Source organism: Tigriopus californicus, chromosome 3 (assembly GCF_007210705.1).
Source record: "Tigriopus californicus strain San Diego chromosome 3, Tcal_SD_v2.1, whole genome shotgun sequence".
In the NCBI taxonomy this organism is placed as follows: domain Eukaryota; kingdom Metazoa; phylum Arthropoda; class Copepoda; order Harpacticoida; family Harpacticidae; genus Tigriopus; species Tigriopus californicus.
In genome coordinates, this window is record NC_081442.1 from 1,919,820 (window position 1) to 1,944,704 (window position 24,885).

At 38.3% G+C, this 24,885-nt stretch overlaps 3 protein-coding genes across 5 annotated transcripts in view; all 3 read left to right on the top strand.

Moving 5' to 3' along the window:
• Positions 1 to 6,315: 6,315 nt before the first annotated feature.
• Positions 6,316 to 9,514, top strand: LOC131877596 (uncharacterized). 2 transcript variants are annotated; one of them, XM_059223306.1, is made up of 5 exons: positions 6,316 to 6,467; positions 7,869 to 8,135; positions 8,465 to 8,757; positions 8,827 to 9,038; positions 9,100 to 9,514. In XM_059223306.1, exons 2-5 carry the CDS (start codon positions 8,121 to 8,123, stop codon positions 9,402 to 9,404), a joined length of 825 nt encoding a protein of 274 aa, XP_059079289.1. In that variant the 5' UTR covers positions 6,316 to 6,467; positions 7,869 to 8,120; the 3' UTR covers positions 9,405 to 9,514. The 2 variants fall into 2 exon arrangements, with proteins under 2 accessions (XP_059079289.1, XP_059079290.1); XM_059223307.1 differs by having other exon boundaries at positions 7,869 to 8,111.
• Positions 9,515 to 10,638: 1,124 nt separating this feature from the next.
• On the top strand, positions 10,639 to 13,645 carry LOC131877599 (uncharacterized). Of its 2 annotated transcripts, XM_059223312.1 has the most exons (3): positions 10,639 to 11,068; positions 12,746 to 12,950; positions 13,014 to 13,645. In XM_059223312.1, exons 2-3 carry the CDS (start codon positions 12,769 to 12,771, stop codon positions 13,354 to 13,356), a joined length of 525 nt encoding a protein of 174 aa, XP_059079295.1. In that variant the 5' UTR covers positions 10,639 to 11,068; positions 12,746 to 12,768; the 3' UTR covers positions 13,357 to 13,645. The 2 variants fall into 2 exon arrangements, with proteins under 2 accessions (XP_059079295.1, XP_059079293.1); XM_059223310.1 differs by lacking the exon at positions 10,639 to 11,068 and having other exon boundaries at positions 12,561 to 12,950.
• Positions 13,646 to 14,241: 596 nt separating this feature from the next.
• The window catches only part of LOC131878203 (elongation factor Tu, mitochondrial-like), a 19,420-nt gene continuing 8,776 nt past the window's right edge, over positions 14,242 to 24,885 (top strand). The window contains exons 1-5 of the mRNA XM_059224118.1: positions 14,242 to 14,664; positions 17,483 to 17,594; positions 17,649 to 17,796; positions 20,893 to 21,055; positions 22,857 to 23,012. Of these exons, the coding sequence (XP_059080101.1) occupies positions 14,334 to 14,664; positions 17,483 to 17,594; positions 17,649 to 17,796; positions 20,893 to 21,055; positions 22,857 to 23,012 (910 nt within the window). The 5' untranslated portion in view covers positions 14,242 to 14,333. The remainder of the gene's footprint in view (positions 14,665 to 17,482; positions 17,595 to 17,648; positions 17,797 to 20,892; positions 21,056 to 22,856; positions 23,013 to 24,885) is intronic.

A 24,885-nucleotide genomic window follows, 5' to 3' on the forward strand; every position in this document is an offset into this window, starting at 1 on the left:
AAACTTGATGTTTTTCTTCCATTCAAAAACCTAATTTTGTGTTTCGACCGTGCTGAGACTAAAAAAAAATGGCACTCGGATCGGGCTTACATCAGGACACAAAAAGTTAGCATTAAGCGAGTAAGATAGTCCGCTTTTTTACGTTTTTCACCAAATTTTGTGCTGTAAGTAGCGAAAAGTTAAAAGTCGATTTTATTCGTACTTGATGGCCTAAAGCTCTAGTATGAATACTGCTGCTTTTGAAAACGCCATTTTTTTAAAGTAGCACAATTAGATGACTTATGCCATCTATGATTTAGGTACACTGGCTTACAACGAGAATTGCGCTATATTTAAAAGTTTAGAATTTGTATAATTCCAATTGTTACGATACACAAAGTATAATCTTAGTTTCTTTCATCAGAAATTCATTAACATTGCTTTCGCATTGCTTTAAAATTCCCGTGCCAATTTGGCGATCAACTATTCCGTACTTAGAAAAAGGATCTGACCAACATTGGATAAAGAGAAAAATGTCAAGTTTACAGGAGTTGAGGCACAAAATCTAGATTAATGCCAAAAATCCACCAACCATTATCTAGAAAAAAGATGAAACATTATTTTAATAATATTATTACATTATTATCATAGTTGGCTTTAAAATCTAGCCCTGGAGCCCTGAAGGGTTTGAGTTTTGGATGAGCTTTAATGCCAAACATCGCAAATCAAAACCGTCTGTTCCGATAAACCTGGCAGCAATGTGGCACATATCTATTTAAAAAAAACAGCTTACAGAAAATGTTAATTGTTTTTTAGTCATAAGTTATACAAGTTGATTGCATGCTTTGACGAACAATTGCCTTTGGAAATCAAAACTCCATTGTACGTAGAGCATCTGAACATTGGCTGAAACACTTAGACCTATTAAAAAATCTGCCAAAATATATAGCTAGAGTAAATACTACCACAGCCTCTACTCTGTGTCGTCGGTCTGAATGTCGTTTAGTCTTGAGATAAATCTGTAGAAACGTGCATCGCACGCTGTATTGGGTATTTAGAACCTTGAGCTGGTCGTCGGACTTAGGATTCGGACTTTGGTTGTCATTCGAGCATGGCAAGTTGACCCGAATCCGATTTGAAAACGATTTGAATTACTTTGATATAACTCACGTTTCGATTTTGGGTCACCTTCATACTTTAAGTAAAACCGTAGAACGATTGATGGACGTTCAACTATGTACTCGTACATATGTTAACCAACACATCTTGGTAATGTTCCATTACTTTGTTTATTGCTTCAAAATTTAGTGGGACTCTTTTTTTGAAATACTGTAAATGGAAAACCATTGTTCTAATTTCATTGTTAGCCACTAATGAAGTATCCCTCTAACGTGACTTAGTTCTTAGCACGAAAAGATCCATTGTAATACGAAGAGATGATGCTCTGATGGAAGTAGCACCCAATGAATCTAGATCATCAGGATTAATGAATAAAGTGGCAGCGAAGTAAATCCTTCTTCCTGGACATGACACTATGTCATGATTCCAATTCGGTTTTGTTGGAATTCCAATGGAAGCCAACGACAATGAATGTGCCGAAGTTGGTCTTGGAAGATCGTGAAGAACTGAACGCATGAGAAATTCTTTCAAATGCCAAAGGTGATCAACCCATGTTGGATAATACTGATTGTATGAGGCAGGCACGTCAACCCATCTCCGACGATATTACATAACTTTGCCGTTTGCGAGTAGCCCAAATCATGCTTTGGTACAATTCCAACCACATTTAGCAACCACCTTGCGATTGAGAGGACTCGTTGCAATCATTGAAACTCATTCTTAAGCAAGATTGGGCACATCGGTCTAAATTTATCCAATGATTGATGAGGCCCCCCGCTTTGCTGCTTGAACAGCATAGAGACGATAGATACCTTTTAATACATGACTTCCAAGTTCATTCAGCATATCCGCAATGCATCCGACTACAGTACATTGTCCGAGCAGTTCAGTGCTTCAGCTCTTCTATCATGCTAGGTGGTTAACTACCATGACCAAAATGTAGGAGGGTGTAATATGAAGACGGTCGGATTCAGACATAGCGCAACTACACACTTCGACTGCGTGGCCCTTACTGAACTTACTGAGCAACGAGTTTGAAAGGGCGTCACCATGCCCAAGTAGATCAGCCCAAGTGCTCTTGAATGAACGGATTTGGATTTGGTCGCCTCTCTGTCAACGAATTTGGTTCATATGCTCTATTTTGTATCTGTTCTCTTGCCCGGCATCGTACCGCAAGCAACGACTGAGATGACGGTGATGGTTGTGGCTATGCCAATGATATGGGAGGATATCCAACATCGAGGTATTCCACATGGCCGCATTCTTGGAGTGTTGGTACTTGGTGCTAAGGATTGAAATAACGATCAAGTCGTCAATTTAGTCTATGGAGTTTGGAGTAAGGGTACGGTAGTAGCTATTAACGCTTTGTGCATAGATTTGAAAAGTCTAGATGGGTATCTGATGTCTGATTTCTGCCAAGGGAAATAAACTTTTGAGTAATAGGACATGAATTGATTACTTTCAGTGTACCTTAAACGATGAGAGAAAATACTGCTTTTCATTTTGCATACGGGAAAGGAATACTTCTAACCGAAAGGGATGTCTGATGTAGAGTAAGGCATTAAAACAAATTATACTTTCCCAGATGGTTTTGATTTTTGCAGCTTGCATATTGCATAATGTACCTTTGATTTCTCGACCTTTATTGTCTAGGTTTCACCTTATTGCAGCATCCAGAACTTTGAGCAAAATATTATCTTTAAGACAATCAGAAATCGGAATCAAATGCGACGTATTCTTTTATTGATTGCCAATAGACAAACAGAAAAATACGCCATCTAAACCCAAATATGGCACAGTAAAGAAGCTAAAATGGCAAGTAAATTGCTAAGAAATCGTGAAGGCAACAAAATGGCCAATGAAACTGACGAAATGGCAAAAGAGTCAAGAAACCAAAGAACGACGACATTGTGGAAGTGGATTGACATTTTGGAAAAAAGTCGCCTGAAAGATATCCATGAACTTCCAAAACTTGTTTCTGATATATTAACAAACTGATTTTGAGTCTTTTTCACCTCTAAAAAGCTCAAAACAAAATTCAATTATAAAAAAGTGATTTTGAAGAGCAAATAACAGATTCCGTTGGTGGGTGGATTATCTTTCCAGTTTATGAAAAACTTTGCCCAAGGGCATTAAATCTCATATTGAACTGTAGGGCTTCCGAAACTTATCCGTTGTAAGACTCACTTATTTCCATGCCAATTTTATAGCAATGGAAACTCTTTTATTAGTTTATATCTAATTACGAGTTCCCTGTCTTATTGTGGTTATAACAACAAGCCAGATCTTGAACAGGTTAGATTGCGCCGCTTTTGTTCAAATAAAGCTTTACCTTGTGGGTGTTCCCTTATACCAAGGACATTTAAGTAAGAAAAAGCCACTTTTTGTGATCACCAAACCTTTCCCGCCAAGTTAGGCCCAAACTTTTGATGCGGATTTTTTTTTAATGTCAATAAAGGTTGACTATTAACCTTAACTATTGAACAAAATATTTGACTAATATCATTTTCGTAACCATTGATGGTATGTGCTTAAAACCAGGCATTTAGATAAACTGAAAATGACTTCAAACATGTCTTGAAGTGTACTGTTGAGCCAGCTCAAATTACTCAAACCAAAACCAGCCACCCTTGCAAACCTAACGCTTATTTCTTAATACTAACCGTCACCCTATACAAACAAAGATCTAAACACGTGCCACTCAGGTGAGGTCAGTAGACAATTGTTTTACAATTTAACCAGAATAAATATCCGTATTTCATCGAATTCTGCTGGGTTAATTTGTCAACCTTCCTGTCGAGTGCCCGATACTCTGAAGACAGGACATGAAGTACATTCAAATAACTGGAGTGCTAAAGCGTGTCTGATCTAGTCGAATATTAAGCTGCACTGTAAAATGTGAGAGCTGACAAACTCGTTCTTTGACGAGGTTTGGCGAGCCTTTTTGCACAATTTCCGATTCAGACTTGCTTAACACATCCTAACAAACACAAACAGGCGTTAATTCAGTGATGTAAAACGGGTACAAGCTTTGACCTACCTTACCTCGCTCACATTGGTGTAGTGATTTCCGTTTACTAGCTAAGAGATGGTAGACCTAACAGATATACTATTTATAAAGCGTCCAAACCTTAAGATCAGGAAAGAACTTACAGCTTGCTGTTGTGTTGGATAATCTTATTCGATTGCCATCGGAAAAGGAAATTGTATTTCAGCAGACACGAGATAGAATATTCATAATGCAACCGGTCGACATTGGACTGGTTGTTCAGACTTCTTCCCGGGTCCCGACTCCGTCCTCCAATAGGACCAGACATCAAGATTGCGACAATTGGGCAGAAAGTTGACGCAGTCAGTATCTTTTTTATAGCATGATACTAAAAGGAAATGCTGACGATGCAACTGAACTATGTTTGCTGTTGTTTTTGTTTCTTTTGGAGCCAAAACGGGACTTGGAACTTGCGCTCTAATTGAGGGTTTCTACAAACGAGAGAGTACTCTCACTCTTTATCACCAGAATCAATTCCTACATCGTCCTTGGAACGAATTGTTGTACGCTTGATCATTCAAGATGGAACTTTGGATCAAAGAGGGGAATATGTTTCTCTTTTACTCTAGACAAGGTAAGGTACCTCAGCTGGTATTGTGAAAAAGATTATGAGACAGAAATAAGCCATTCTTACATTTGATGACTAAATCACGCTTACCTATACACGTAAGCTTAAACCAAGTTCAATTTTCCTTGTTCCCAACAAGTCATGTCCAATAAGATTATGTCTTAGGAGGTTTAGATGTCTTTCATTGTTTGAACTTAAGTACCATTAAGATTATATGAGCGTTATTCTTAGCAGTGTCAACTTAGTGTTTTAACGCAAGCATATTATTTGAAGAAAATTGTTTCAGGAACATCTTTACCAAATTTCAAGCAATTTAGTGAACTTGTTGTGAAAATATGGTACTCACTGCAGGGATAGCTCTCAATCCAAATGTAGACATATTGTAGCTCTGAGCTAAATAATGTTCTTTAAACTCATTTGGATGCTTTATAATCATGGAATAATATATCTTAAGAGAAATGACACCTGATTTATTGGAACATTTTGGATGCTTTTGCAAAAAAACAAATTTATTGAAGTTCAAATTGAAATCTAGTGTATTGTACTTTGGTATTACTCTGTGCCCCTTAAATAATACCTGCCTTTCATGCAAACTTCCTAAACAGTAGAAATCTAAACTCTACTAAAAGATAGCTCATTCTTTTCACTCTTTAGAGTCCCTGCTTATACACGCAATCTACATGTAAGCCTTCTAATACCACTCAGGGCAGAAGATTGTATCGTTGTCAATAATTCTGACTCAATCATTGACCCATTTATGAAAACCCTAAATACAATTTGACCCCAAAACTCTTTTGAATTCCAGCCAATATCAAATGGAGTTAACTTAAAGTTAGAGAAAGGGTTCAAAGCATAGGGTCAATATGTAAATAGATTCGAAATTGTTAATGGTCTATTATTTTTGCTGATGTTTGCTCTTGTTATGGCTCCCTCTATTGGTGAAACTTTAAAGACACTATCCAATTTCATAAAAACCGTCCTGAACCGTTTTTCATGCACTTCTTACACCGTTCAAAATAGAACACAGGATGGTTAATCGAATGGTTCCGGATAGTTACTACTTGTATGATAGTAGTGAGTCAAAATGTCAAATCTTTTGGGGGTCTGATGCAATAACATGACGGTCTTGAATCTTGGGGATGTTATACTGTAGGTCTGCTCAATTGCCAAACATATGCTGCTTCGACAAATCGAGACTTCCTGAACAAAATGTTTCCAACGTTAAACCAGGCACAGGTTTAACTTAATTGAAAATATCCCTATCACTATATTGTTTGTACTTTAATGGGCGGGTTTTTGCACGCGCTGAAAGTACAAAAGGTATCCAAAGCTAGGCTTTGCCTTGACCTTTAGACCAAATCTACCGAAGTAGCTATTCATCTTGTTTTGGATGTCTCATCATTGGCCTTAGCATTATAATGAACTCTTGAGTTCATTATATGAGAGAGTACCTTGATCGAACTCAAGTAACATATTTAGCGCTGAATTCCGAGAATAAGTGCTTTTTATCATGTTCGGTTCTAATGTGGTGGTGCATTTACGTCATATCCTCCACAGAGAACTGTATTGGTAAAATGGTGTCTTTCACTGACTCTTTCAGATAAGATCAATCATTTTTGGACATGCCTAAGAGGAGTGGCATGGATGAGGGATCGTGATGACTGTCTATTTCGGGAGAATTCTGAATCACATTAAGTCGTTATGGTGAAAGGCCAACGGATCAGACGCATTAATCGCCACCCAAAGGTCAAGGTAAATGTTTTGAGGGAGCTCGCAGTAACCATGCATGGTCTTCCAAATGTAAATTGGTCGGAACCGCCGAATTCTTGTGAGGTGTAAAGTGCCCCATATGTCAAAAAAATGATTGGTTAGTAGAATATTTTTCCGCATGACTACCTTAATCTGTTCCAAATATATTCTCGCATAAGGGAGTAAATTTAAGGATAAAAGTAATCCAACAGGCCATCATGTAAAGTTATAATGATGCTTGGTCAGAAGCGGTCCAAGAGTGAATGTTAACGAAGCCAATAGGCAACAATATATGTAATGTCCCACTTAAGCTATTGGGAAAGACTTCAATCCCTTGAATCATATAGTATACAGCGTAGGTACGAACGCTACCTAATCCTTTATGTTTTTAAATGTCTCCATGCACTTTGTCCTAACCCGGGAATGAAGTATAACGTTAGTGACAGAAGAGGCATCACGTGTGAAATCAAATTTAATTTCAACCCATCAGATAATAAGTTGTTGAATATCTTAAAATCCTGTTTTGTACTAAACCGAGCACCAACCCTTTATAATCTGTTACCATGCTCACTTCGACGATTCTATTTACTAGATGATCCATTGTTAAGTTTTGAGCGACATTTAGATGGTTTTTTTATCAACCATCCCAGACCAGCCTTTCGTTCAAGGTTGCCTTAGATCGGCAAATTCGAACGCATTATGTGACCAAATCTTTTATCAATTGTGACTTACGGGGAACTCATTCTCCTGTATCGGTATATCAAACCCGAAAAGAATATTTAAAAAAATAAATAAATATCAAATCACAACCAGCGTTGTTATTTCTGACCCTGTTGTTGTAAAGATCGTAAGACTCGTAGTAAGTTAGGTGTCACTACATGCATTAACTGACGTATCTAAAATTTATAAAAAGCTGCGGGATAGGCAAACATTCCGCAAAGTCGTGATTTTCTTTGTTTTGACGGTCAACATAGAACTCACAAGCTCAGAGTTTGAAAGCATTTGCTCATACCAAAGCGGTAAGCCAAATCTAATTCTCCCTTTTCATATGTGTCTTTCTTCAAAATATAGCAATACGCCTTTCAGATAGATTTTACGTTACTCAGACATTGCAGTACGCATTTCAGCAAAATTTGGCTAGAAAATTGCCATTTTTTAAATGGCTTGATTCGCTCTCTTGGATTTGCCTTATTTATTAAACTTTGTCGATCAAAAAAAATAATTCTCAAGTTGACCAAATTGGAAGCATTGTTTTAACATTTCTATTTTATTCCGGGAAATACAAATCAATGGATAAAGTAAGTACAAATGACATCCAATCTTTTCTCGAAGCTTTTTGTAGTTGGATTGCTCTACTTCTCATCCTAATTCCTCACGACTCACTTTTTCTCCCGCTTACTGTAGAACAAGCGAGTCAATTCAAAACCAGAGGTTGCGCGTCCTCGATCCAGACATTTCGTGGTTCTGAAGTTCTCCCTCCCTGTTCTCCTCCCTCATAGTAACTAACTTGAGCTGAAAGACAATCCAGAACTAAACAGCTCCTCCTGCTACATTCATATCTGCACAAACAGATCTCGACACAGAAAGCCAACATTAACAATCAAGCTCAAGGAAAACGTTCAAGCACATCAACTCTAACGTCTCCAGGTTTGGATCATGCTTTTTTCCGTTGTAAGCATTGAACTTTTCACCTTCAGGCTTTAAGCCTTTATTCAATTCTTCCTTGGTCAACTCATCACAGAGTCAGTCAAGTCACAAACTCGTTTTTCCCAGCAAGGCTCTTGACTCTTTTAAAAGTCATCCAGGTTGCTGAATCATATCAATTATTTTACTAATCGTCTTCGATCTGATCAATCAATATAAGTAGTTAAAACATACTTGATTAATGATTCCTTGCCATGGACTTCATGTAGTATTGTCCTCGGTTGTTTACATATTCTTAAGTGTTAGCTGATGGTCAAAGAGTCCAAAAACGTGTTTCAAATCGCATCTTCTCCCAGCAATCTGGCCCCATCCAACCCGCAATGGATCCTCCCGGCAAAACATTGAAGGAGTTCCTCACCGAGGAGAAGTCCCGGGCCCAAGAGCGGATTCGCCAATGTCAGATCTTTTTGCAAGACTCGCATTTGGAGTGTGGCACCGTCAGAGAGAGTCTTGAGCAACTCAGGTCCAATGCCGAGGACGACTTTGGTACCTTCCTGCACCTTCTCACTGTTTGCAAGACCTTGACCAACCATCAAGAACCGACGACCGCTCAAGTTGTTCCTAAATCCAGGAAGCTATCAATGGATAAGTAAGTGGAGGGAAGGATTGTAACATATTTGTTCTTGGCGAGAATTAGGGTTGATGTGATTTGTTGCAGACCAAAAGCCGCATCGATCCGAGACTCCTCGGAAGAAGATGAAGGCCTGAGCTTCGGAGATAAGGGTCCTCAAGGAGCTGCCAAAATGAGCGAGGCCATCGCGGAAGAATTCGACCCACTTGATCCCCTCCAAGAGTACCTGACTAGCGACTTCCCAGCGTCTGCCATTGATGACATGGGAGACGAGAGCAGACCCTGTCGGGAAGAAGATGGTAACCTTTCTTGTCGAAACCATACCAATCCCATAACATGTCTCAAAGAAATCTATTCTAGACCATTTAACCACATTACCTCGGTCCAATCGAGCTCCCGGAGTTTCCATGGGACGTTTCATGGCCACTCGAGCCAATGGAGAGGAAGACTCCTTGAGCAACATGGCCCGATCTTTGCCCGTTAGCGCTCCAATCAATCCGAATCGGACCTCAAGGCTGCCTCCGGAATTGGAAGAGGATGATTGGGACGAGTCGGACGAGATTCGGACGGTGGATATTCATAATTCCATTCAGACCATCGCCAAGAGTCTTCATGTAGACGTCTTTGGCGAACTGCCTCGATCCAAACGGATGTTCCAGGATTAGTTAGTTCTTGGACAATCCTGAATTTGAGTACGATCAACTTTGAACAATTTGTGAGGGTGTCACCGTTTCACGGGTACATTGTTCTGAATTACAGTGTGTATTGAAATGTGTATTTCTGTGCAACTTGGTAGGGTTTCTCAAGAAGCTCGTCGGCTAAGCCCCTGGAAAATGTGATGTCGAGATCCCAATTATGATAGTTTGAGAATATGCTTTTTTGATAAGCTTTCAGTCCATGTTACCTTTTTTAAAGGTTAAAATATTGGGCACTTGTGTCTAAAAGCATCTAGCATGCCACATCTGTGAGAACTTTAGACTAAATCGGAGGCAATCTTGAAGAGAAATACTTTTGAGAGGAGAGGAGATTTGTGGAACTCTGGGAAATCTAATTTGATCTTCCATGTATCTTGATCATTTTCGTTTTAGGAGCTGTCTCTCATCAATGATTAGAAGTCGTTAGCATTTTTTTTATCTGCTCAAAAGCCCAATCCCGAGGGAAGCTGTCTTTAGGAGGAATTGTTCCGATCCACTGCACGACATTGACATTCTGGGTTGGATCTCTGCAATTAAAATGTCAAAATCAAGCCAATTTTTTCATAGCCCCTGGTCTTCTATTGGTCAAATCTCGAGACAATAGAAGCGTTAAAAACAATGGAAATGTGGCCATTGTGTCAAGATCATTTGACACCTGTTAAAGAGCTATTTTGGGTTGGGATTCTCTCGAAAACTAAGAGAGAGAAGAGAGCATTGTTTGTTATTCATTCTACAAACAACGCAGGAATTTATAGGAACGAGTGTGTAAATTGTTGAGAAAAAACATGCACCAATCATGGATGACGGTGAAAGTTCTGTGTACGACTTCCTCGAGAAGAGCAGCCTCTGGCCTAACCTTCAAACTCGTTTAAATGTCAGGGATGAGTCAATTCACTAACCGAGCAGGACTTTGCCTCTTGTTAGTACACACACACACTATCACGAAAGTTTTGTTCCACTATAAAACTATTTTAAACACAGCATTTTTCCAATATTGAAACCTATTTGGACCTTTTTGTACCTCTTGTTTCTGCCAGACAAAGGCAAGTAAAATATTCATATTTGACATTTGAAATTTCAGAGTTTTGTTTTATTTATTTTTCAAGATTGTAATAGCTGCGCATTTTTTTTGTCTTTTGTAAACCTAGATGCACCTTGTACAAGAGCCTCTGAGTTGAAAACGAAACTTCATTCTGAGGCCACAATGATGCATGTAGAGTTTTAAGAGATTTCGTACTGAAAAGTGGTTGTCAACTTACGTGTCATACTGCATCTTGCAGATTTGCTTCTCCCTCTGAACAAGGATAGAACCGCTTAATCATGCGAATGAAGGCTGTATTAAATCACATCAGCGACGGTATTCGCATGAATTTTGATTTTTTAAATTCAAATGCTCAAACGCAGGAGGGCTTCAACATTGGATTGTATTGAAGAGTGTTTAAACAAAAACTTAAAAAATCAGTGTGGCCGGAGTCCAACAGCCCCAAGAGGATTAGGATTTGGACAACTCACGTTTAGTGCGATCCCAATCAAGACAAGAGAGCGCTCACCTTCTTGATTCAAAGGCCGCGAAAGGCCGTGTTGAAAGTGAGACAACTGACAAAAGCAGAACGTTCAAACCGTCGGCTTCTCAGGTACGTTCATCATCTTCGAATCCTGAATACATTTTGGGGAATTTAGAGTTATTTTAGGGTTGAGCCAAATGTCACATATTATTCCATGGGAACTGAGGAGATAACTTTAAGACTTTTCATTCATTCCAATGGGGAACATTTATCACTGCTACAACATCTTATTGAAATATCGGCCAAAAATTATTTCAATTTTTGTCCCAATTTCAAATAAAAGAATTGATTCCAATGATATGGCTTTGGTTATGCTAGGACAAAGCTGGGGACTTTTACTTTCATTTCAAGGCTTTGACCAACATAGACCAAAACAGGGCAAGTTTAGAGGTGATGGTTGGGCCCAAAAAGTGTACGTCCATGTTTTAATTTCACCAAAATTTGCTACAAAACAAGATTGAAAAATCGAAATTACAATTTCAGAGTTCGAAAGGTATTAGTTACAATGTTATGGAACTTCAAGTGCAATATCAATGGGGCACCTCCGCATGGTTTCGTGAGTGCATATTTTGAGATGTGATTTGTACCCAGTTGCACCTACTGCGAGTATCAGATAGTTTGGTGAACGCACATCTTGAAATGCGACTGGGTACAGTTTAGTACTGTCGCATTTCAAAATTTGCCTTCACGAAACCACGTGGGGGTACCCCATTAAATCCTGGGCATTATTCGTTTCTCAATAAAAGGAACGAATTACAGTTACAGTTACATTAGTCAAAAATAGTAATTCGTTACACAATCATTACTTGAAAAAAATTGTAATGGCGTTACTCGTTACAATTACTTTTACAAAAAATTTAGATGACCAATATTTTATGGTTTACCCCATCCAGATCATTCTTCTCAAAATAAATGGAGTTTTTTTTGACTCAAGTAGTCCTGATGCGTAACATTTGAACATTTCTTGTCAACATTTTTCAATAATGCGCCTTGGCATTTAACCTTGGCATAATTGTTCAAAATGTATTGCATCATAATACTGTGAGGAGTCAAGATTGGGACCCTGGATGGGATAATCATTGTTAAAGGTTTGAAACAATGTAGCAAAATTCATGATGGAAAACAGTATTAGACATTGCGAAGTCGGTAAAGCTTCTTTGTAAGAAGTCCATCCCTTAAGTGAAGTGAAGTGAGGAGCCTTTGGAAATTTGAAGCATCATATTCAAGCTAAGGAGACATTTTCAGTGCTTGAGTCCAACGGAATTTGATTGAGAAGATGTAAACATTAAAGTAGCAAATGTAAAAAGATTCAAAACCAATAACACCTTCAGCGCGGTCAAAAGCAAACACAATTTTCAACCCTGGTTTTCTTTGATCAAAATATACTAGATGGGATTAGTAAAATGGCAATTTCTATTGAGCTTTAAGGCTCTTTAGCTGTCGCAAGATAAACGAAAAATTAAAGGCCATTTTGGAAGCTGAAAAAGGAACAAGTAACGAGTAATTCCTGTAGATTTTGGGTAGTTACAGTTATACGATTTCAAAATGTAATGCAATTACAGGTCATTTTTCGAGAAAAGGAACGAATTACTGTAATTTCGTTACTTGTAATTTCGTTTCTAATGCCCTGATTAAATCAGAAGTCCAAACTCTGTCATACCTAAATTGGATCTTTTCGTGCGTTAAATACAGACAGCATTGTGGAATGAATGCATTTCATCGAAAGAGAGAACCATGTCATTTCAGACCTTTCTCGTCTTCACTTGACCATGGGCATTCCAACTTGGGCCAATGAAAGTGCCTCAGGAACAGATGCTGCCAACCGCGGTCCCAAGCCTTTCAATCGTTGGTATCCCAACTCAACCGAATACTCGCGGGTCAAGTTCCCCGTCAACAAAATTGAAAATTCACCCACCCTAAGTGGGCACGGAACCGATGATGTTCAAACCAGGTAAACTGAATTTGAAATGCGATTGGTAAGCATTTTTTTTTCAAAGAAAATATGGACCCTTAGGACCCCAATGGTGATCCCATTTCCCCACCAAGCTGAAGTCCCCGCATTCTGTCAACCGGATCAAGTTGTTTTTCACATAAAGCGAGAATTTCAATCGGATTCTAAGAACCCTTGGTGCGATTCGAACCATGCCCACAAGATGGTCACTCTCGAGCCATTGGACCAAGTCAAAGAGATCGAGGTCCAAAACCGAATCCCAAATAAGACGAACCTGATCCCAACCGCCACCAAAGTCATGGTCGAGGAGCCCAAGCAATGGTACACACAATTCAGCCGGAACATTCATGGATTGAAGCGCGATATGCCATACAATAATCTGCAATGGCCGCCCAAGGGAAATTAATAAATAGGGCATAATACATGCACACTTAATAAGAGTGATGTTGAAATAAACTTCCTTTCTTTCATTTTCATCAATCATCACGCACAAGGTTGGAATGAGATGGAACAGAATCCGTTTTAAGTCAGATAGCATTATATCGTGGCGTCATGGAGAGACAGCCTTCATTTTGAATTGAATGCCTGGTCTGATGAGCACTCGTAACAATATTTGATTGACAGAACTGTTGATTGTTATTTATTTCTGAAATATAGCGTCTTGTTTACCACTTCACCGAGGGTAAAAATACTTATATCATGGGCGTAAGTTTTCTTTAGAGCTTACTTTATCCTAAGCAATGTTTGTAAATATGTAAAACGAGGGAAACGCTTTTTGCGTATCTTCGCCATTTCATTGCTTCTGTCATATATATGATTCTACACGTTTTGGAATATTTTCGCCGAATTCAACGAACACCTTACAAATGCCATCTTCGAGATGTCTTCACATGACTTTCTCGAGTTACAGAATAACGAATAATCACAACATTCACATCTGAGATGGTGTTAAACGTTAGCTGTACATGCACAAACAGGCACACGTTCCAAAATTTCCCGGTAGAACAACTCGCAAACCACTACGGATATGTGGGTCTAAGCTTTTTTTCCATCGTGTTAGCAGTGAACCCATCTATTCACTTTATCAATTAAATTTTTGACTCCTTTTCAAAATTCACCGATTGCCAACCAGTCTCAATATCCTTTTAAGCCTTCGCTCAAATCTTCATTCATTTTTCCGCCAATTCTGAGAGTCAGCTGACGATTGAACTCCAGGGATTCACTGTGAACTTCTGAAGAATTTACGCTAAACCGAACAAGATTCCTGAAGCAGGCAAGTGGATAGGAATGGCAACCCTGAAATCAACAACAATAAAGACATGTTTTCCAAACGAATCCATGTCAGAAGTTAACTTTTTCTAAATATTTTCATCCCCCACGCCCATGCCCATGCCCAACACCATGCTCATACGGCAAATAATCCGATCTTTGACAGCCATCAGACTCAAAGCGAGGCCTGAATCGGGTCTTAGAAGGAATTATCATCATTTAGGGGCCATCAGAGCATCGGCGATTGGCCCTGTTTGGGTGCCTCCACTAGTGAACTTGTCTCGCCATCTCTCGTGTTCGGCTCAGTTTTGGGCCAAGAAACGGAGTGCCAAGGCCATACCCATAATTGACGATGGGAGGCCCAATGTTAATGTGGGCACCATTGGTCATGTGGATCATGGCAAGACCACACTCACCGCCGCAATCACCAAAGTCATGGCCAAAGGTAAGATATGTAAAGTCTGTAGTTACTATCTGGTGATCAGGGCTGATCAAAACATGGAAATGCAACTTTTCATCTTTTCGAATCTTTAATGCCTTTTTGTATAAAGCCAATTTTTGCCCTTTTATACATTTGCTGTGCTCATAATGTTATGTAAAAAGGAAAACTAAGCGAAAGAAATCTAATTTCTGTGTACTTTTTTTTTACAAAACTGCTGAACTAATTGCACTTTAAATAGGCGAGGCTTATTCATGATGTGGCTGAGCAGTCGACTTGTACAGAGTTAGCATCGTGAGACGATCTCTGAACTTAAACGTGCGATATATCCAGCCATATGTTGGAAAAGCTTTACACACCTTCAACTGGATATGCTCTTCGAACTTTCCATTTTCTTGGAGGGCTACCCCTAAATTTTTCATGGGCGAGACCTGCTGAATATCTTTACCTCTTGTATCTATTAGTGGAGTGTTCGAAGCGTTCGAAGGCACCCAAAGGTCATTAAGCGGAATTTTATTCCATTCAAGGCCAATTTACTATCTGTGACCCATGAGTAAATTGTCTCAAACGGACTTTTGGTACTTTAATCGCGTGGTTATGAATTTGCAGCACTGAGATTACCGGAATTATGCCATCCTCAACACCAAGAGCTATCCAAAGAAGATCAAGGTTTTTTGCCCCCGCCTTACATGCGTCCCGTTTGAGACTGGCTTGATTACAAAGGAACGGATTGAGTGTTAATATATAAGATAATGAAACTATAATCTTTGTCTGTAAAATATGACAAGCACCGCCAACCATCTTTGTGAATTAATTTGAATGAGCTTTTTCTCAATTCACAAACTTAAATTAATTCTATAGCTTATCAAAAATCATTAACCATGACTACATGAGCCAACATGTCTAAAGACCTTACTTTTAGGAACAAGGTAAACAAACCTCGTGTCATAAGTCCACCAGGTTTTTTTGGATGTCTGCTATGAACACATGTATGAAGCTGAATGTGCCATCTTCAAATTTAAACATAACAACTGGTCATATCTGATATATACATATACTGATCATAGAATAACTTATACATGTAGCTGGCTTGGCTTTGTCTTGTTATTTCGAAAGAAACAAAGGTGGGGCTTCATGAAAAATGTCAGGATGGTTGAAAAAAAAAAGAATCAATTCATTGGCTTCAAACTACAATTTGTAACTTTGTTATCAGCGTTGCACATCTTACCGTGGTCTATTATTATTACTATCACCACCCCATAGGCTCTGTAAGTACGTATACACAATAAACTTATTATCAGAGGTAGATGCCTAAAAGGAAACCAACTGCGGTAAAGATTGCATCAAAGCTTCCAATTAACGCAATGCCATATTTTTGTAATCACGAAGCGAAAGTACCAAAAGGTCCGTTTGAGTAAATTCTAGAGGGGCGAGTTGAGTGGAAACGGCTATTAGAATTCCAAAATTAGACTGGCGTAGATAATTTAAGCCCCTTGAAGTACATCATGAATACGTAGTCTTACCAATGGTGGACACGAAAGCCAGGTTGCAGGAAGAAATTATTAATAGGGTCAACTTACAAAACAAAACAAAGCCAATCTTAGTTAATCGGTCAAATCTGCTCCTTCAAATACCTGACAAGCTCCTTGTACATCTTAATTGCCCTCTGGATTTGACGTCTTTTCTTTGATTATAAATGCATTGAATACATGGAATGCTAATATATTCTAGATTAAGGATACTTGAAAATGACTAATGCTTTTAATGATATGAATATTCGTCCCTCAATTTTCAATGATGTGCAAGAGAAAGCTCTTGCTAGGATTCAGAGGTTCTATCAGAGATATAATTGGTTTTGCATATCGCACACGTATGTCCTAACTACGGTAAAATCAGATCTGTGTTGCAATGGTAATTACATTTTCATTTAACTGCAATGGTAATTACATTTTCATTTAACTGCAATGGTAATTACATTTTCATTTAACTGCAATTGTAATTACATTTTCATTTAACTGCAATTGTAATTACATTTTCATTTAACTGCAATTGTAATTACATTTTTATTTAATTGCAATTGATTACAATTGAACTCGGAGTAATTATAACAAATTACGATTGAATTCGGAGTACTTGTAATTAACTACGGGGAACTCGGTGTAATTGTAATTAATTACGTTTGTACTCAGAGTAGTTGTTATAAATTACATTTGGACCAATTTAATAGACCTTCTTCAATTACAAATTAGAATTACATTCTCACCGACATGACACGTTTTCACGAATCGACTTATAAATCAATCTTAGATGTACGCACATCGTCGTTCAGCACTTGTTAAACCCTTTATTTCCAACGCTTTTCTAAGCCGTTTCTAATATGTATTAGACAGATCTGTCTCATCGAACCCTTAATGCTAAATTGACAGATGTTCAGCAAGGCATTTTCTAAAAAAATATTTAAAAATATCCTTGTGATTCCAAATACAAACGTAGTATAACAAGATGTCATGAAATAAATGTTTTCAAAACAATTCTCAAGAAAGTATGGAAACATTTGAAACATTAGTAAATTGTATTTAAAACCATTCATTTGTGATTGTAAGTAATTATACTCATAGAATAATTGACACAAGTCTAGCTAAAATACCTTCTTGTGGTTTCAAGACGAGAACCAGCCAATTATTTCATGCCTGAATATTATACATTTTATTACATAGCATACTAATCTTCGGCATGGCACCGTGAGCTGATTTCAGGACATGAAAACAATAATCTTTCAGAGAAATGTAATGGAATTGCAATATGTCTCATCTCTTATTTCTAGTAAATAACGCCAAGTTCGTGGACTACGATCAGATTGATCAGGCCCCAGAAGAAAAAGCCCGAGGCATCACCATTAATATCGCCCACGTGGGTTATGAAACAAAGTCTAGACGGTGAGTTAGTCAGTTTTCCTTCGTGGCAACCAAACGTCAAATACCTGATTCTAGATATGCCCACACCGATTGTCCCGGACACGCTGATTTTGTGAAGAACATGATATCCGGCACCTCTCAAATGGATGGGGCCATTTTAGTCGTGGCTGCCGACGATGGCTGTATGCCCCAAACGAGGGAACATATTTTATTGGCTAAACAGGTACAGAATTTCCCCCCTCAACAAATCTGGGTAAACACCCACAAAAGGGTTTGATTGCTTTCATAGCATGATACTTGTGCCATGTGAAAGAGAAGTTTGTAAGAACCTCTTTACAGTTGACAAAGGGGCTGAAAACAAAAAAAAAACATTTCTAATTCAAAGGACTCTTGCAAACCATACAAGTGATAGATACTCATGTATCTATTTGCCATTAAAAACGCGATCCTCAACAAAGCTAGAAAAAAAAGATTTATAAGAAAAGAAACGATAATTTGTTTATGCACTCTTTGAATCTTTGAGTGTGCAAACGGCAACTCAAGACTGGAATAAATGGATGCAGAGTCTTTCGGTGAAAACATTTTTTCCAATTCTAGACCCAAGGCAATGAGCTTATTTTCAAACCGACATTTTATATGGAGATTTGAAAGCTCGGTGTTAAGTAATCTAATGCTTTTTTTTAGAACTGGGAGCAATATAAAACCATACAATTATCATTGTTACGCTGCTACGAGCTAGTACAACGATAGACAGATTTCGATTGGCTGTTAGACGTAAAGAAAAGCCTAAATCATGCTGAAATTTTTCGAGTTCCCTCAACTCATACATAATATATCATTTCAAGAAGGAAAATCAACGGCTTACTTGGTATCCGACAATAGTGAAATTTGGTTGTTTTGAAAGAAAACCTTCGACTTGAACTTGTTTTATTTCGTCCTTCTTTGGCAACTTTAACTTCAGCCAATCAATCAACTTGGAAAGTGTCTCATTAGTTCTGTCCAGGAAGATACAATTAAAAACATATCAGTCAATTTGTTCAGGTTTAGAGTAGTTCTCGCTCAAGGAAAGGATCCGTCTGTGCCATAGAAGAAGCTTTGGGAAATCCCCTCAAAGCTGATCCATCATTGATGCTCTTCTAGGACGAGGCAAAAATGGGCTTTGGTCTGATCGAGGTTTCTTTGGGGATTTTCAAATGTGCATTCAAGATTTGTCCATCTACAGGACACATTTTTATATACTTCATTTGTTAATGTTCAATGGTGAAACGCGACTAAGACGTTGAAAATTGTACGATAGACTTGTTCTGATTTTCTCAATCTTGAGTTTTTTTCTCTTTATTCATGTAATCAAGCAAAGCTTCCATGTTTCAATGGATTGCTTCAAAATCAAGAACGTACTTACTCTTCAGACGAAAATACAATTTTCTTCTAAAACAAATTAGATCAGACATGATTTATAGGCCTATTCTCAGTTTCATATCATGTCGGTTTATTTCAACGAAAGATATGAATGGAATGGAACCGGCCAAAGCTGTTAATAATACCCATCTTCTCGGGTCGACGAAACATTTCAAAAGAAGAGCTAAAGGACTTGGTAAGCGTATGTATAAAAAGGTATAATCTCTCAATTGGGAAATTGTCCAGCCCTTGAGGGAATTATGGAAGAACTTCAAGCGTAAAGCTAAACATACGCTCACGACGATCATTCAAAGTTCAGACTCTGTTTTCCGTGAATAATGTAATACTCGTGTCTGTAAAAAGCAGCAAGATCACGTTGCTTTGACGTACAGGGTGCGGAATCAAAATCGTGACTGATTCAGATTTTCTACAGTCCCACTCATTTATTCAAAACAAATAGATCGATTCCATAACTTTAAAAACGACGGTTTTTGATGGACTATCCGAAAAGTTTCCTCTCAATATGTTGCCCCTCATGGGCGATAACAGCCCCTAGCTACATAGCATAAATCTAGATATGCAGTTCTTGTTTTTTTCCCTGGGTTTACCAGGAATGTCATCACCGGCACTATCAAAATGAAATATCTAAATTCGTTTAATGCGATATTTGGTCTACCCAAAATTTAGACTTGGCAGACCAGACTAGACCTTGAATGTAGGGTTGATCAGGAATTTTAATTAAAAAATTGTCCAAATCTAACCTTTAAGGAGGCAACTGGGTCAACACCTATGTACTTTCTACGGATGCTTGAGGGCAGCAAATTGATCAATAAAGGAGCCCGAAAAAGAAGAGAGGTGGACTTCATTGTTCTTACTAGCCTTGAAGCTGTTCTCAAAACGCACATAAAGCCTCTACGGTCACTAGAATTGACCCTAAATCCTAGGTGAGGGCAAAGCTCATAGATGCTTTTAGAAACGTACATTAACAGAAACATTTTGTACCCTCTTTGAACAATGTACAGACACAGCTTTTTTAGTCTCTCCCAATACGAGAGCTCTCTCATAGAAACAAGTGTGGACCTGCTCAAGTTTTTGCAAGCCTGACCAAATGGGCGAGCCATATTCAAGATGTGGCTGAACAATCGGCTTCTACCGAGCTAGCATCGTGACACTACCTCTCGGCTTAAACGTGTGATAAATACAGCCACACGTTTGAAAAGCTTTACCCACCGTGAACTGGATATTCTCATCGAACTTTCCATTATTTTGGAGGACTACACCTCAATCTTTCATAGATGAGACCTGCTCAATATCTTTACCTTCATCATCTAATAGTGGAGAGTCTAATGGCGTCGACCCAAAGGTCATTGAGCGGAATTTCATCCCATGCGGAGCCATGTTACTCTCGCTCAGTGACCCAAGAGTAGATTCGATCTCAGTCCTTTGCCAGGCTTTTGCAATCTTGGTCATTCCTGCCACGAACTAATTTAGTATTATCAGCAGAAGACGAGATACTGGCAGTAATATTAGGCTTTTAAAGCGTGATAATGAATAATTTAAAAAGGAGCGGCCCAAAAATGAAGCCTTGAGGAACACTTGACTAAACTTCAAATATGTTTCTTGAACCTGAATTATTTGCTCCCTATCAATCTTACTATTTTGAACTTCATGATCTGCTCAAACACATTCTCAATTTAAGAGAATGAAGAGAATTCGGCCTCTAATTGCTGGGGAGTGGTTTATCTCCCCTTAAAATTTGGAACATGTACACAAATTGCCACAGATTCGTTGTGTCCTTTGAAAGGTTACAAATAATGCTTTTTGCTTTGATATCGATCAGAAATGTGTCATGTGTAAATGTGTAATGTGCACCCATTCGAAATTTTGATAATTGAAAAGTGCATCCTTTTTCTTCTTATAGGTTGGCGTGAAGAATATCGTTGTCTTTGTGAATAAAGCCGATCTGGTCGATGAGGAGATATTAGAACTGATGGAGTTAGAAGCCCAAGAGCTAATTGCAGAGTTTGGTTACGACCCGAGCACCACACCCATAATTCATGGGTCCGCTCTACTGGCTCTTGAGGGTATGTCTAGAGATTTGGATGTTATGCGTGCTTGGTTTGGACTCTGATATCATTGTCAGTTCACATACATTCAGCACATCCTTAGATGTATTGAGTGCCGTAGTGAAGCTCGAGAAAGCAATCCGGTCCAAAAGACACTCTTCTTTTCTCTCAAACACTTCCTCTTTTTCCGCAAAAAAACAATCTGTTTTTGTTTTTTGACTGCTTTACAACGGAATGCAATTTGAAATTCCAATTGCAGTTTCAGTCAAGATCTATAGCATATTTTTAAGATTTGATTAAACCTGAGTGCATTACCAGCTCCTCCAAACTTGAACTTTTTTTGATAGCAGTGACCAGCAACTTGACATTAGAAATAAATGGTTATCAAATTGACCAGGGAGCAAAAAATATTAAACAATAACTTGATTTTAAATGAATTACAATTGGAAAGCAATTTTATGTGTAATAGGAAATTCCAAAAACTATGCAATAGAAAATCAATAAATTGGACATTCTGATCATTTCAATTGGAAAAGGTTGCAGTTAATTGAGTTTAAAAGCATCGTATTATTTGTATTGAAGTCTTGTCAATGTAAATAAGAACTTTTTTCAAGTATACAAATTAACCTATGCCTGCCCCAAAACACCATACCTTCGATGCAAAAGCCTTTTCAAATTTTGCGAATTCAGTTGTGAGAGGGTCCAGATTGTCAGATGAAAATTGCATGTTTATTGATTTGACCACTCCTAATGCCTGTAGAGCTGTAAAAAAGAGTATAGGTTTGAAGGTAAGAGAAAGGAGGCAAAATGGTTACAAGTGTCGAACAACGAGTGCAATGGAGTAATGACTCGTATTACAGCATAGCTTGTTGTCCGGCTCAACACAATCCACATTGCTTTTGGTTACCTCAACATTTGATTTCATTGACATGAAGGCAAAACGCCAATAAGTGTCAGTCCCCTTCCACGCCTGTCCAACCAAAGTGAGACCTTTTGCAATGTCTGCAATAACATGCAACATCGTGGCAAGCACATAAAGTGACCCAGATTTGATGCGTCGAAATCTGGTTTCTGTTCATCAGTGACCATAACCTTACTTTCCAATCGATCGGGAATGGACAATCATGAAATAAAGTTTCTAGTAATGCCGATTGGTTTCCTTGGCGCAGTTGAGAATTAAGATTCTAACCAGGAATAAATATTCACGGATGGTCATCTCTTACCCCCAACTGAAAAGAAACCACATTAATGGACTAATGGTGTGTTTGGTTTTGTAATGGAGGGTCCAATGATCACAGCATCAATATAAAAGCAAAATTAAATGAACCATTTTTGCGCTATTTGACATCGTTTCCGCTTATTAGATTCTAGTTCAAGTTCTACAAGTTCTAGTTGAAATAGCAACAGTACGATTTACAATTGCAATTGAGTTACGTTCGACTCAGGGACTTAATCTCCCGATACTTGAGGCTAATATTCTTGCCGGAATGGCATTGCTTCTGTTACGCATTTAGTGTATCGGTCTTAAAAAGTTGATTCAAGTACAATGCATTTTATAAAGTCTACCTTGACTTTAGGCAAATGGACATCACATTTGGTTAAATAAATTTTGGATGATATATTATTTTACTGCTGTTTTCAAACCAGATTTGGGATTACGTGACACCGGAAGATTTGATTTGATGCGTAAATGGTGGTTACTCAATCGTCTGGACTTTTCCCTCCCACACCTTTCCACCTTTATGACGTTGTTTTTGGCCTTTGAAGTCAGAAGTGACGCTTAAGTGCAAGTAAACGATATTCATATGTTGACTTTCAGGCGACACCGATTCTCCTTATGGAGAGGCCTCGATCCTAAAACTAATGGATGCCCTTGACGAGCACATACAAGTGCCCAAGCGCGACACCTCTGCTCCGGTACTGATGCCCATTGATAACATCATTTCTGTACCTGGCCGTGGCACCGTAGTCATCGGTAAGTTTAGATTGTCATTGGCTCTCTATTTCGTGAGGATCAACCTTAGTAATTGAAATAGCCAGTGCTTCCCATTAAACGCCATTCCATGTGTGAGGTTGAGTTGTCTCTGAACTCTGTCGTAACTCTCTATGACGACTTATTGAAATCTCAATATGAATGGTGAAAAATCGTAACATAGGGATGTTGAATCAGGAAGATGATTGTTTTCAAAATTTATGAGATCCAGATTAGAAATTTGCAGTCAATAAATTACCACAGCTTGCCCTCTGATTGTTTGCTTGGTCAATTATTGTCTACAAACAATGCGAGACTAAAAGAGGACATCATAAAACACAAATATTGAAAATGAAGGTGAAAAGACTGAGCCCATCAATTATTTTACTCATCGAATTCACTTGAAACGCATCCAAAACATGACTGGGATCCCCAACATCTATGTTGAAGCCACAGGATTTATCCAACCGTTGGGATGAATTTCTGCGCAGAATTTTACACTTGAGAACTACGAGTACACTCATTTAAACATACCGGGTGTGTGAGCAAAATCTGAAAATACGGTAGATTTTTAATTTCCCGCCTTCAAGTACAGTTTCGGTCTCTTTGTTGGGAAGAGTATAAGCTCGATCAACGAGTTTATGCTCGTTATTTATCGTTACATATTGGTGCTCTTTTTGATATCTACGTATATATGAAATTGGAATCTGAATTGATAAAGAAGCATCATATCTCCAATTTGCTCCACCCTGGAGTCTCAATGTCAGCTATGTCCAAGGTCATCGCTGTTCTAGAAAGCGGGCAATTGAAACTCTGCTGGGTGCTTAAATTTTGCACACGCACCCTGTGCAATGAAGTACAGCAAAGTGAATGATGGAAAAACAACATTGAAATTCCTCCAACTTTTCAAGCACCAGTGTGCCGCACGTCATGGAAAAGTGGAACGATGAGAAATCGAGTGTATTAAACTTCAGCCTAAGGAAGATTTCGTACCAATCAACAATTTTGCAAATTCGGTTCAAAGAGGTCACTTAGCCCATCCTGTTTAATTGAGGAGAGATGTACACTATGAAACATTGTGAATTTAACAAGATTCAAAGCCACGAACACCTTTACTGTAGTGTCATTAGGAGCAAGTTCACTTTTGGTTCTTATCTTCCCCATTCAAAATGCATTGTAACGAAATGCCCATTAGTGATATTAGTCATTGTAATGTTTCGTGATTCGGCAATTTTTGGTGAGTTACAATTAGTCTATTGAGAGTTTTTTAGGGATTGGAATTCTTCTTGTTTAAAGCAGCCAATTACTGTCATTTCGTTTCTACACATCTGGCCTTTAGGAATGTGTCGTGCTAATCGAAACTTCTGCCAAATTTTGTGGTGGGAAGTTACCAGGTTTGAATTCAGCTTTGGGATCGGGAATTTGCGTCAAATTGTATCCTTTGGTTCTGCCAACGATAATAAAATGAGGGAACTATTTATGGCGTTAAAGAGGGCCCTCTGTTTCGTCTAGGTGTGGACAAATAGCCTTGAAGAGCTCGGAGCAAAGTGAATGACTCTCTCAATTTAACCTTTATTTTATTTGTGAAAAGCCAAATGCTATGCTTATGAAATGCAGTAGATAGCTTCATGTTGTTCATATAAATTTGGAAAAAATCCAAAAAAAAGTTTAGTAGTTAAGTTTTTGGGGGGTTTATTACGCCAGAAAGGATTTCTAGAAGCGTATTTGAAAGTCATCAATGAACGCGACGTTAAATAAAAGATTTTTTAATTTACTTAAAAACAAAAACTTGAATCCCCTAGTTTTGACTAGATAAAGAAATAGGCACTATTTTGCTGCCTAAGGAGCTATTACTTCTTGAAATAAGATAAATTAA

Coding starts and splice junctions, on each gene's coding strand:
- LOC131877596 (XM_059223306.1), top strand. Junction 8,758..8,826: donor AGGAAGCTATCAATGGATAA/GTAAGTGGAGGG, acceptor GATTTGTTGCAG/ACCAAAAGCCGCATCGATCC. Junction 9,039..9,099: donor ACCCTGTCGGGAAGAAGATG/GTAACCTTTCTT, acceptor AATCTATTCTAG/ACCATTTAACCACATTACCT.
- LOC131877599 (XM_059223310.1), top strand. CDS start 12,709: ATGCATTTCATCGAAAGAGAGAACCATGTCATTTCAGACCTTTCTCGT. Junction 12,951..13,013: donor ACCGATGATGTTCAAACCAG/GTAAACTGAATT, acceptor ATGGACCCTTAG/GACCCCAATGGTGATCCCAT.